General features: G+C 48.0%; 1 protein-coding gene across 12 annotated transcripts in view; it reads left to right on the top strand.

The window, feature by feature from the left end:
* CHRM3 (cholinergic receptor muscarinic 3) overlaps positions 1-12,832 on the top strand; it is a 506,787-nt gene extending 493,955 nt beyond the window's left edge. For 10 of the 12 annotated variants that reach the window (XM_032314027.1, XM_032314022.1, XM_032314026.1 and 7 more), the window contains one exon: positions 9,573-12,832. In XM_032314027.1, the coding sequence (XP_032169918.1) occupies positions 9,592-11,364 (1,773 nt within the window). In that variant the 5' untranslated portion in view covers positions 9,573-9,591 and the 3' untranslated portion in view covers positions 11,365-12,832. Of the gene's footprint in view, positions 1-9,569 lie in introns of all 12 variants that reach the window. The other 2 variants (XM_032314023.1, XM_032314028.1) reach the window with 1 other exon arrangement.
* The last annotated feature ends 574 nt before the right edge of the window (positions 12,833-13,406 follow it).

Here is a 13,406-nt window from a genome sequence, read left to right as displayed (position 1 = left end):
AGCACGGCTTCCCTTCGGTCTCCTCACCAGCAAGAGTCAATCCAGTGAGCAAAGATTATGAAGTCCCTTGATTAGAAACGGACAAGCTCTACAGCTTGGAGGCTGTTGGGTCAGGACGAGGAAGAGGATGGTGCCAGGGAATCCCATCCTCCTCTCAGAGACTACACTGTAAACAGAAAGCCCACATTGATCATTTCATTCGGATCTCATCCAGGACCCCTGGTTCTTCGGAATAAAATGGCAGATGCATATGAGGAAAGACATTAGGCGATCTTCACTTCCAATAAGTATTTTTAGATATATCTATGGAAGGCTTTTCTTGACATTGTGATCACTTTCCTCGGATGTCATACCAGCCAGACGTCCACTGCTGGGCCTCCAAGGCACGAAGATGCTTTCAAGAAGAGGAATCTGAGGGGCGCCTTGGTAGCTTGGTGGGTTAAAGCCTCTGCCTTCGGCTCAGGTCGTGATCCCAGGGTCCTGGGATCAAGCCCCAAATCAGGCTCTCTGCTCAGCAGGGAGCCTGCTTCCTCTTCTCTCTCTGCCTGCCTCTCTGCCTACTTGTGATCTCTGTCTGTCAAATAAATAAATAAAATCTTAAAAAAAAAAAAGAAGAAGAAGAAGAGGAAGAGGAATCTGGCACAGAGGCAGGGAGAAGGTTATGGAAAATGTCTCAGGTACTGGAACCTGAGTGAAAGTTGGGAGGAGGGGGAGGCAATGGTGTTCCCTGGCCATATCCGGACACCCCCTGACTAGATCTGACCTCATTGTGAAGAGAACAGGGACACCAGAAATGTACCCCACGGGGCTGGGGATAGAAGATGAGTGCTGTGCAGAGGCATGGCCATTGTGAAGGTCCCCTCTGAAAAACGAAGGGAAGAAAGTTCCCTACAGTGGCGGGGAGTGAAGGTCCAGGACTGACGGAAGGACTAGGATTTACTGTATCAGACAGGATATGAATCATTTACTCATAAAGTATATATCATCTTTTCAGGCCATTAATACACTGATAAGGGAGTAAGGAATTTTATTTTTAATTTTTCTTTATTATATATATTTTTTTAAAGATTTTATTTATTTATTTGACAGACAGAGATCACAGGTAGGCAGGGAGGCAGGCAGAGAGAGAGGAGGAAGCAGGCTCCCTGCTGAGCAGAGAGCCCGACTCGGGGCTCGATCCCAGGACCCTGGGACCGTGACCTGAGCCGAAGGCAGAGGATTTAACCCACTGAGCCATCCAGGCGCCCCTATTATATATATAGAGAGAGAGATTTTTTTTTTTTGAGAGAAATTGCAAGGGGTGGGGCAGAGGGAGAGGAAGAGAGAATCTCAAGCAGGCTCTATGCCCAGCACGGAGCTGGATGCGGGGCTCAATCCTATGAGCCTGAGATCATGACCTGAGCCAAAATCAAGAGTTGGGTGCTCAGCCAACTGAGCCACCCAGGTGTCCCAGGAACTTTATTTTACTTATTTTTAAAGATTTCGTTTATTTATTTGACAGACAGAGATCACAAGTAGGCAGAAAGGCAGGCAGAGAGAGAGAGAGGAAAAAGCAGGCTCCCTCTTGAGCAGAGAGCCTGACACGGGGCTCTATACCAGGACCCTGGGACTACGATCCCAGCCGAAGGCAGAGGCTTTAACCCACAGAGCTACCCAGGCGCCACCCAGGAGCCCCCCAGGAATTTTACTTTTATGTAACAAGTTAAACTTCTGTTTTCAGGCCCCATCCCGCACCAGGAATCAGCACACACTTAACGGTTTACAACATCCGTTTACTATCTACCATCGCCTGTCCTCCTGGAGAACCAGGCTCGGGGTGGAGGGCAAGATTCCAGGCTCTTCCCCTCCGCTCTCTTCCCTGCCTCCCTCTGGCTTTGGAAACGTGTAGTTTTCTCCTCAGGGACATTACAGGTCAAGCTGAAGCCCTCTTTGTCCGTCTTCCTCACCGTTGTCATCTTCCCCATCCAAGATGTCACCGCCAATGTGCGATTGGCATCCTTGTCTTTTTATGGGACTTTCAAGCACACAAATATCTATATATGATACACGCTGTTCTTGTATGTGTTTTGTTGCTACCTAAATCATATCATGTTTATTCATCACCCACAACTTGTTTTTTCTTATTCAACAACATATTTTTAGAGCTTTTGAAACTTTCCTATTTATGTGTACATCTGTAACTTTCTGTATATGTATGTATCCAGCCATGAAAGCATTGCCAAGACCAGAGTCATGAAGCTTATCTCCTGTGTTTTCTTCTGGAAATTATAGCTTCATGAGAAACATATTGGCTTATGTTTAAGTCAATAGATGATTGATAGATACATAGATTGATTGATCGGTAAATTAGCTTTTTTTCTGCTGTATTTCCCTTTATTACCAGATGTTTTCTAGCCACTGTCAAACTGATGCTCTTTTCCTGATTTTTGTCATGACAACACATGCTTCAGCAAACATCCTACGTAACCCCCCTTGTATATGACTATATGCAAGATTTTCTAGAGGACAGTCACCTAGAGATTAAATTGCTAGCTTGTGGTGCACAGACTTTTTCCATGGGATTGATAGCTGAGTCACCTTTTCATAGTCGTAGCAGTGCATTTTCCTTAACGGGGTGAGGAGGCACCTGTTTTACTGTACTGTTTGGGCCAGTACACCGTTCCTTGGTGTTTAAAGACTCTAGTGTTGTAAGCTCTGTCTCTACCAGAGTGTTTCAAGTCAACTTTAAAAAGCCAACTTAAATGGGGGCCTGGGTGGCTCAGTGGGTTAAAGCCTCTGCCTTCGGCTCAGGTCATGATCCCAGGGTCATGAGATCAAGCCCCACGCCCGGCTCCCTGCTCAGTGGGGCATCTGCTTGTCCCCTGCTCCCTCTGTCTCTGTCTCTCTCTCTCAAATAAATACAATAAAAAGCAAACTTTGAGCACGGTCTCCCTGAGTTCCTGCAGTTACAACCCTACGCTGAGGACCTGAGAGGTTGGCCGTGGTGGAAGGCACGCAGCCGATCAGGGAAGACTTCCAAGAATTAGCTCACCACATGTTTCTTGCACTCTTCATAACCCACGGGGTGGGGGGGGGGGGGGCTGGCCTTCCCGGGGTCCCGTTTGTTTTTCTTGCGATAAGAGCATTTAACATGAGACCTACCTCCTGAAAAGAATTTCACCACACACTGCAGGTCTGTTAGCTGCAGACAGCGCTGGCGTGTGCGGCCCGGACTCACCTTGTATCACGTGTATCCCGAGTACGGGGTTTCTTGTCCTTCGCTGCCCCCACATCTGGCTAGGCCCATCCACTCTCCGCTTCTCTGCGTTCTGCTGTTTCCGACGCCCCACATAGGTGACTCATGTGGTATTTGCCCTTATGGGACTGGTTTATCTCACGAAGCACCACGTCCTTGGGTTCCCCCATATTGTCACATTTCCTTTTCGAAGGCTGAGAAGTAGTCCACGTGTGCACGCACTGCATTTCCTTCACCCGTTCGTCCGTCCGTCGATGTCTAGTTTGTTTCTCTGTCTCGGCTACTGTCTGAGAGCGCTACAATGGACAGGGGAGGGCTGAGAGCACTCGAAGATGCTCATTTCAGTTCTGTGGAAGCATGGCCAAGGACTTTCATGAAGCTCCTCCTCCGTGTTTCCTCAGGAGAGCTTTATAGTCGCAGGTCTTATGTGCAAGTCTTGTGTCCATTTGTGTTGGTTTTGTGTTGACTTTTGGGTATGGTATAAGACTGGGGTCCAGTTTCGTTCCTTCGCCTGCGGCTGTCCGGTCTTCCCGGGGTCCTTTGTGGAAGAGGCTGTCCTTTTCTTGTTGTGTTCTTGGCTTCCCCTGTCAAAGATCAATTGACCGTATATAAACGGATGTTTGTAAGCCCTCTTTCTGATGACACCGGTCTGTGTGTCTGTTTAGGCTGGTTTCATACTCTTAATTACCATGGCTTTGTGACCTTTTTTTTAAATCAGGGATTGTGGGGCGCCCGGGTGGCTCAGTGAGTTAAGCCTCTGCCTTCGGCTCAGGTCATGATCTCAGGGTGCTGGGATCGAGCCCCGCATTGGGCTCTCTGCTCAGCAGGGAGCCTGCTTCCCTCTCTCTCTGCCTGCCTCTCTGCCTACTTGTGATCGCTATCAAATAAATAAATAAAATCTTTAAAAAAAGCAACTTTAAAAAACTTAAATCAGGGATTGTGTTTTCTCTAGCTTTGTTCTTCTTTCTCGATGGTTTTGGTTCTTCAGGGTCCTTTGTGGTTCCCTATAGGTAATCCATTTTTACGGAGTAAGAAGTGTGGTCTCAGAGAAGTTAGGCCTTTGGCCAAATATTCCCTCCTTCTCAGCCAACCCCAAACTCAGACCCAAAAAAAACAGGCTCTGAGACCATGGTTCTTAACTACCTTTCATTGCTTTCCAATAAAAAGTTATTAATGAAAATACCGGCTTCATTTTTTTTTAAAGATTTTATTATTTGACAGAAAGACAGTGGGAGAGGGAACACAAGCAGGAGGAGGGAGAGAAGGAGAGGCAGACTCCCTGCTGAGTGAAGAGCCTGATGCGGGACTGGATCCCAGGACCCTGAGACCATGACCTAAGCCAAAGGCAGGCGCCTAATGACTGAGCCGCCCAGGCACCCATAGCCTCGTATTTATTAACAGAAGTGATTTCCATGAATCTCATTGTCTTATAGCATCACAGGAGTGCCCGTGATTTCCTAGACATTTCTCCCCTTGTAGCTATAAGTCATAACAGGTTTTAATAATGTGCTTTTGCCCATAATTTCCACTTCCTACTCAGAAGGCTTTTTCTTCAATGACATGTTCACCTGCCAGATTCACATCCTCCTTTTTGCTTTCACACATATGAAGGTATCAGGAGACAATTATAGTTATCTGGAGTGAATGAATGATCATTAACTATTAACTTATTAATTATTGTCCTTTGGATGTTATACCATATGGGGGGATGACAGGTCACTCTCCTTGAAGGGTCCTTTTGCAACAGGAAAAATCCTGCTCATTTCACAGTCTATATCTGTGGTATGATGGAGGAAACGGGAATATTTTTAAAATAAGAAAAAGCACCTATCTGAAATTTTATGGGGTATTTGATATTGAATTGGTTTTGAATTATAAAGAGAACAATGGCCACTGGTAGACATGCCAAAGAATTTAGGTCAAAGATCACCTGCCTAACAGTGTGTGATTCACAGAGTTTCTAGTGATTAGCCAAGAAGCCGCTAGGTTCCAGGAGCCCCGGAGCGGGTATCTAATGAACCCAATACAGAGAGCTGGTCTCACCCATGGGTAGGACTCAACTCTGGTTTCTTTTATATTCTGTGTTCTCACAAGGGACAATTGGAATGGAATATTGTATAATTTGTGGTGTTCTACAGAATCACAGCATGAAATGAACCAAAAGAAAAGAATTGCTCTAAGGCATGTTTCTAAAATCCCTACTTACAATCTCCACTGACATTGGTCAGCTGAGCAAATTATTTGGCTCTTGAATTCTTACACACATAATGTGATTTGACATGTTGTTTGTAATTTGCACGGAACAATTTGACATTGCCTAAAATACGTGGTGCTTTTAAAAAACTATTATATTCCGATGCCATATCTCATCTATGGGGTAAGTCTGTGGAGGGGAGAGTCCCGACTTCCCGAATTCAGTGGCACCGGTGCGAATGACCTAAAGTTACCAGTGGTTCTGTGAGAGGCGCTGACGTTGAGGGTGGCGGTTATGTTAGTTGGGACCGTTTGGGCGGCAGATGGCAATAACCTGCCTCAGCAGTGAAGGCAACAGAGGAAATGGTTGGCTCCCACAACCTGCAAAGTCAAGGGGGAACTTGACTTCAGGAGTTGCTAGGTCCAGGTTTTTTGAGAAGACATCATGGTCATGCTGTCTCCACGCTCCACATTGCCTGCCATCTCTCTCCTCTACATTTGCTTGCTTCTCAGATTTTCCACGAGCACATAAATGGGTTACCAGTGCCTAAAAATCCCAAGAACATAGAGTTCCCCTCTCTCTTTCCCAAATCTGTATCAGCTCCCCTCCTTAACTTACCGCTCCTGCTGGCATGTTCTTCAGGCCCACTGCTGAGGCAGAGGCGTCAGGGACCGTGTACTGGATGCCCTTCCAGAAATACTTACTGTGGAGGACAGGGCATTTCCAAAAGGATGGCTGAAGGAAAGACACAGAGCAGACACCCACTGTCTGACATTGACAAGAAGAACAAAGAGGAAAGGAGACGTATCATCAACACAAACATAAAGCACAGGGATTACTGGCCATTACAGTTATTTATAAGAAAATCGGCAAGGCAGGAGCTGTGAAAGTTAGTCAGCAGAACATGATCAGCATCATGGGACAGGATGGCAGAGACTTAGAAGGTGTTTTAAGAATTTTAGGGCACCTGGGTGGCTCAGTGGGTTAAGCCTCTGCCTTTGGCTCAGGTCATGATCTCAGGGTCCTGGGATCGAACCCCACATCAGGCGCCCTGCTTGGCAGGGAGCCTGCTTCCCCCTCTCTCTCTGCCTGCCTCTCTGCCTACTTATGATCTCTCTCTGTCAAGTAAATAAATAAAATCTTTCTAAAAAATTTAAAATTTAAGACAAAAAAAGAATTTTAAAAGGTGCTGTGGGAGGTCATGTGAGATTCAGAGCACACCCCAGGGGCCGGAGCAGGGAGCAGGAGGGAGGGAGGGAAGAATGTAGTATGGGTCGCAGTCCAAACCAAGCATGGACAAGAAACTTAGCCACTATGTCTAGGAAGCTTTGGAGCTTTGGAGTGAAAGACACTGGGGAGAGAAAGCTGTCCAGAAGGTGTGTAGAAGATCAGCATGGCTAAGGGGCAGATCAGAGAGAAATGCAGGACTAAGGGTGGTCGTAGGAAGGAGAAAGTAATACTCGTGGGCACATGTTGGGGAGGACACCTCGCCTCCCCAGGAGGAAGTGGCTGTTAAACTCAAGGACAGGACTTCAAGCTGAGGTGTCTGGTTTCAGACGGGTCTGTTCTCCTCTATCCGTGTGGCTGTAGGTGTGACGGGGAAGATGGGCAGACACCCTGTAGGGACTGTGGGAACCTGGGAAGCAGGTGGAGGCAGAGATAGATAGATACCCTGCATTTGCATCTGGGAAGAAACCCTCAATGTAATCCAGTACCCCAACAGCATGTAGCATTTCCCAAATACAGACAGTCCTTGGTGGGAATGAGCTAGAGGTAACGGCAAGTTGACTGCCCCAACAAAACCCTCAGGAGTGAAAAGAAGTAAGGAAGAAAACCCCATCCATCACCCATAATTGGAAATCGGTGCCTTGTGGGGAATTTCATCTCTGGATTATACAGGTGTTCTTTTCTGTAACAGAACAATATGTTAGAATATTTAGACTATTTTTTTTTTGCTATTTTCAAATAGTGCTGAAGTAAATATATATAAGTGTATATATGTATGTAAGTGTATATAAAATTATATGTGCATGTTGTGTATGTCCAACCACTTAGGTATTTTATGTGTAGGTAAACACACACCCACAATACATAAGTACCTCACATACATGCATCAGCTCCTGGGATCTGGGAATTTGTGCATGATTCTGACAGATGCTGCTAAATCACCTGTCACATTGTCGACCAATTTACACTGTAGCCACGACCACGAAATTCTGTCCTTCACACCTGTCCACACTGCCTGCCTCCAATCATTTATATTTTGCTCATCTTTTAGGTGACAAATGGAATCTCATCTAATTTTTAATGCACCTTAACTCTACTTTAAGGAGGCAGATAACACATTTTAGCCAGTTGGAACAGGCTAGTTGTATGCGGCATCTGGATAGACCGGTGGAGAGTTAGAGAAACATCACAGTGCGACTCAGAGTGGGAGGGCTCGAGATGATCTGGGTGAGAATCTCTCCCCCCTCCTCCCTCATGCATCGGCCTGATCTCTGGACACATTACTTAACTCTCCGTGTCTCCATTTCTCATAAAATGTGATTATTTTAAGGATTCAATGAGATAAGCATGTGGTGATTTGCACAATGTCTGTCACGTAGGAAGTGTCCGATCTATATTCTCTTTGGATCACTTATTATTGCACTGTGTTGGGCTTTGGGCATCCTGAAAGCCAGAGCAAAGTGAGTTCATTGTTCAAGAAGAAGAGGAGTAAGATAACAATAGACGTGACGCTTCTGTCGCACATTGCTCTGTGTCAGGCTCCGTACTAAGCCCCGGACATATATTAAAACATTTCAGTGAAAAACAAAGTCTCTTTGACCACTTACTATTGAATTCTAGGTTAAAGTTCTCAACAGTTTATTTCACTAAGCAGAATGTTTCATTCTTATTTGTCTATGAGGCACGTGGTTCACCAAAATAGTTAAGTCACCCCCAGGAAGTGGCTGACCTTCCTTTAGGACTGCAAAGCTCTCCTGCCACTCGCTGAGGCCACTCCAGAAGGCGGCGTGTGAATCTGATGGCTCTCTGTGGAAAGACTTGATGTGGGGCTCTTGCCAGGGGATATGTGTACCTGCTCGTATGTGACAGTTTACAGTTGAACCCTGTTTAGATTAAGAGCCTAAACACAACACAAGTGCTCCCAAGAGTCTTGTGCTAGGATTATCGATGCTGAATTCACAGGATGACACTTGTTGAGGAAGGATTTTGGGTCAAGTGCACCGTGACTGCTGATGTGAGCAATCTAAGGGGAGAAGGTGGGTCCCACCCAGAGCTGTCCAAGACAGCCTGGAGGTCTTCCTGGTGATGTTCTCACTGGAGCATCTCACTTATTTATGTATTTTGGTTAACAAGCGTTTGAAGGAACTAGCTGAAGTTCTGCAAGCCTTTGTACACAAACGTGTGCGTGTGGGTGCTAAAATACTTTCTCGTCACCGAAGGGAAACTGTCCAAATACTGGAAATATCCAAAACTTGGTTTGGTCAGTACAGAATATTCTGGCAAAGCTACTTCATATTATCAAGCAGATAACAGCTGCCGTGTATACTGTTATCAACCGTTACACAGAACCAACACGCTGCTTCTCTAGCCACGTCTTGAGGTGACCCAGTGTGTAGTGATTCACACCCGTTTCCTCCCTTGTTCCGGGATGAGGCTTCTCATGCCCAGGGAGGCTTAAACGCTTGCCGACTCCCTAACACTGCGTACGCCTCCAGCCTGGGAGAGGCCCGGGTCTGGCCGGACTAAATGCAGGTGACTAAGACCAGTGTATCACATAAGCAGCACAGACACATCTCCTCTTTCCCCCTTTCTCTTTAAAATAAGAGAAGGAAGATTTTGTTGGGGGAGCGCATGACGTGGAAGTGTAGGTGGAATAGCTTAGAAATAGGGAGAGTGTGGATGGAAAGAACAAGGCACAAGCAGGTGCATGTCACCTGCTAACTGTGCTCAGATTGGTCTCCCCTAGCTCCAGGCCCCTCACCTTTCAAGTAAGAGAAAGAGCTGGATGTTTCTGGCCTGAGAGTAAGCCTCATGTCAGAGGTCTCCCATGGGTTTTAAAAGTTGTGCAGTGCAAAGAACCAATCCAAAGAAGGCAGACATTCTCCTAATGGCGCTTCTTCTCTCTTCTCTCCCCAGACTATGTCCGAGAATCACAATGAGCTGGCACACTAACAGTACAACCTCACCTTTGTTTCCAAACATCAGCTCGCCCTGGGTGCATAGCCCCTCAGATGCTGGGCTGCCCCCAGGCACAGCCACTCACCTTGGCAGCTACAACATCTCTCGGGCGGCCGGGAATTTCTCCTCTGCCAATGACACCACCAGTGACCCGCTGGGAGGCCACACCATCTGGCAGGTGGTCTTCATCGCCTTCTTAACAGGTGTCCTGGCCTTGGTGACCATCATCGGCAACATCCTGGTGATCGTGGCCTTCAAGGTCAACAAGCAGCTGAAGACGGTCAATAACTACTTCCTCTTAAGTCTGGCCTGTGCCGATCTGATTATTGGGGTCATTTCCATGAACCTGTTTACCACTTACATCATCATGAATCGGTGGGCTTTAGGAAACTTGGCCTGCGACCTCTGGCTCTCCATTGACTATGTGGCCAGCAATGCCTCGGTCATGAACCTTCTGGTCATTAGCTTTGACAGGTACTTCTCCATCACGCGGCCGCTCACGTACAGAGCCAAACGAACGACAAAACGAGCTGGCGTGATGATCGGCCTGGCATGGGTCATCTCCTTTGTCCTCTGGGCCCCGGCCATCCTGTTCTGGCAGTACTTTGTCGGGAAGAGGACGGTGCCACCCGGCGAGTGTTTCATCCAGTTCCTCAGCGAGCCCACCATCACGTTCGGGACGGCCATCGCCGCCTTCTACATGCCTGTCACCATCATGACTATTTTATACTGGAGAATCTATAAGGAGACCGAGAAACGTACCAAAGAGCTCGCTGGGCTGCAGGCCTCGGGGACAGATGCAGAGGCCGAGAACTTTGTCCACCCCACGGGCAGCTCTCGGAGCTGCAGCAGCTATGAGCTGCAGCAGCAGAGCCTGAAACGCTCGACCCGGAGGAAGTACGGGGGCTGCCACTTCTGGTTCGCCACCAAGAGCTGGAAGCCCAGCGCGGAGCAGATGGACCCCGACCACAGCAGCAGCGACAGCTGGAATAACAACGACGCAGCCGCCTCCCTGGAGAACTCGGCCTCTTCCGACGAGGAGGACATCGGCTCTGAGACCCGCGCCATCTACTCCATCGTGCTCAAGCTGCCCGGGCACAGCACCATCCTCAACTCCACCAAGCTACCCTCCTCGGACAACTTGCAGGTGCCCGACCAGGCGCTGGGGGCAGCCGACCCACAGAGGAAAGCCAGCAAGCTGCAGGCCCAGAAGAGCATGGACGATGGCGCCGGCTTCCAGAAAAGCTTCTCCAAGCTCCCCATCCAGCTAGAGTCCACCGTGGACACAGCCAAGGCGTCGGAGGCCAACTCCTCGGTGGGCAAGTCCACGGCCACTCTACCTCTGTCCTTCAAGGAGGCCACTCTGGCCAAGAGGTTTGCTCTGAAGACCCGAAGCCAGATCACCAAGCGGAAGCGGATGTCGCTCATCAAGGAGAAGAAGGCGGCGCAGACGCTCAGTGCCATCTTGCTGGCCTTCATCATCACCTGGACCCCGTACAACATCATGGTTCTGGTGAACACCTTTTGTGATAGCTGCATACCCAAAACCTATTGGAATCTGGGCTACTGGCTGTGCTACATCAACAGCACCGTGAACCCCGTGTGCTATGCGCTGTGTAACAAAACATTCCGAACCACTTTCAAGATGCTGCTGCTCTGCCAGTGCGACCGGCGGCGGCGGCGGAAGCAGCAGTACCAGCAGAGACAGTCCGTCATCTTCCACAAGCGCGTGCCCGAGCAGGCCTTGTAGGGGGGGCTCGGCCCAGCGTGGCGGCCATGCGCACGCATCCACCCGCAGACCTCCGGGGGGCGCCAGCCGGCAGTAGGGTGATTGCCGGGGTGATCAAAAGGGGTTTGTCTTTTTATCACCCAGATATGAAGGAAGCTGCCTGTTTACTGACCCAGTGAATAAACCCATTTTAATATAGAAAGACACCAAGTCAGCAAAAAAACAAAACAAAACATATTCCTAAATATAAAGAAATTTATTCTGAAATAGACTTTGGTTTTTTTTCCCTCAAAGAGGGGGGAAAAATGTTTCATAGTAATTCCACACCCAAATCGGTCTGCTGGGTTCTCTGCATCCCCGTTAGTGCGGGAAATCTTAGCTGACCATCACTAGCTGAGCCCGGGGCCACGTTCCTTCCGAGGAGCCCACGCAGGGCGATCCAGGTCCCACAGGGAACATGTCAGGCTAGTGAATCAGAGGTTCAGAAATTACTTCATACGTTGTAAAGCTGAACCTTCTTGTCCCAATAGAGCTTCCCCGTCTTCTTTGGTGTGTTGTTCAACTCCACTTGTGGACTTGATTCTTGCAAAGTACTATTTCGTGCATTTCCAGTTTCGTACCAATAAAAATATACAAGTATATATATATGTGTGTGTGTGTGAGAGAGAGAGAGAGACTTCTGCACACACACACAGTGTATATAATATACTGGGAATCACTGAGATGGCAAATTATTCTTGCAATATATGCTTTCAGTACTTTGATAACTGAAGTTCTCTAGGATCCTGACACAACATAAAAGTGAAATAAACCCAGTGTGATATTTTGGAAACCAGGGCTTTTTTTTTTTCCCCCACAAACCATCCCGGGGAATGCAGCAGCGCACATCCAGACTCTTGAGTGTAAGCCGTGTAAGCTGGGTGCTTTGCTGATCTCGACAGAGCTCCAGCAAACTGGAGCCCCTCTGAGTGAGCCCCACCCACGAACCACGTCCACAGGGTTGAATCTAATTGTCCAAATCTCAATGTTGCCCAACAATGTTGCCCAACAAAATTTCTGCTATCTCAGCTGCTTGAAACTCATCATGTTGCACTTGAATGTCACACGCAGCAATATCTATGGCAAAGTGCCCCGGTGACACTGTGGGGGCGGGGGGAGAACGTGGTGTTGGAGGTCCTGCTACCTGTCCCCTTCTAGATGCAAAAGGGCATCCCCCTGCATTACCTAGCTGTGGCCAGCGCTCTCCGGGGTTCCTTGCGCAACACTCAGTCACAGTGGGGTTCGGGAAGTCTCCTGTCCTCCGAAGAAAGTATTAACACTTTTTAAAAAGTATTTCTTCAAGTTGATTTCCTTAACCTTTTGAAAAAAATGATTCTGTATCTCCTTTGAATTGATCCAAAAGCTCAATGTTGTACTAGGGGGGTGGGTGGGAGGGGGTGCCACCGTGGCTTGTCATTTTTGTCACTGTTGTAGTTGTTGGGGTTCCTTCCTTTCCTTTCACCGGGGCTGTGTGGGGAGCGGGAGGGGAGGGGGCGGGGTGGGGGGGTCGAGAAGAAATCTCACCTCTGTACAGGGCCTCGGGTCGTGGACCCCGGGCCGGGGTAGAAGCTGCTTCTGTGTTCACTGTGAGCTGGTGTTTACAGGTGACAACAGTGGGTGTGGGCTCAGTGGTGTCTGTGTTTCTGAACTATTTAATTTCATGTTCTGTTTATATGAAGAAATATTTATGCATACTTCACCAAGTGTCTATTTAATGTTGATAAATATTACCCTTCGGTCTTCAGCCGTGGTGTCCCTCGAAAGTGATTCTTTCAGGTCCCCCCAAGCAATCAGTGCGGTCTGTCGAGCTTTTCACAAGGCTGAGGAGAAGACGACGGCCATCCTGCTGGCAGCAACAAGTCCCTAGCTCCTGGGGAATAAAAAGTCAACTGTGACTTTGACAGAAACGTGGAAAAACCACTCTTTCGTTGAACCCGATGGGAAATGAACGAAGCAACCCTCCACCTTGGTGTTTGAAATTACATGACAATGGTAAAAAATAAATAAATAAACCAGATCAGCGT

Source organism: Mustela erminea, chromosome 14 (assembly GCF_009829155.1).
Source record: "Mustela erminea isolate mMusErm1 chromosome 14, mMusErm1.Pri, whole genome shotgun sequence".
NCBI classification, from domain to species: domain Eukaryota; kingdom Metazoa; phylum Chordata; class Mammalia; order Carnivora; family Mustelidae; genus Mustela; species Mustela erminea.
The sequence above is the reverse complement of the archived record's forward strand: the minus strand, read 5'-3'. Positions and strand labels throughout refer to the sequence as shown.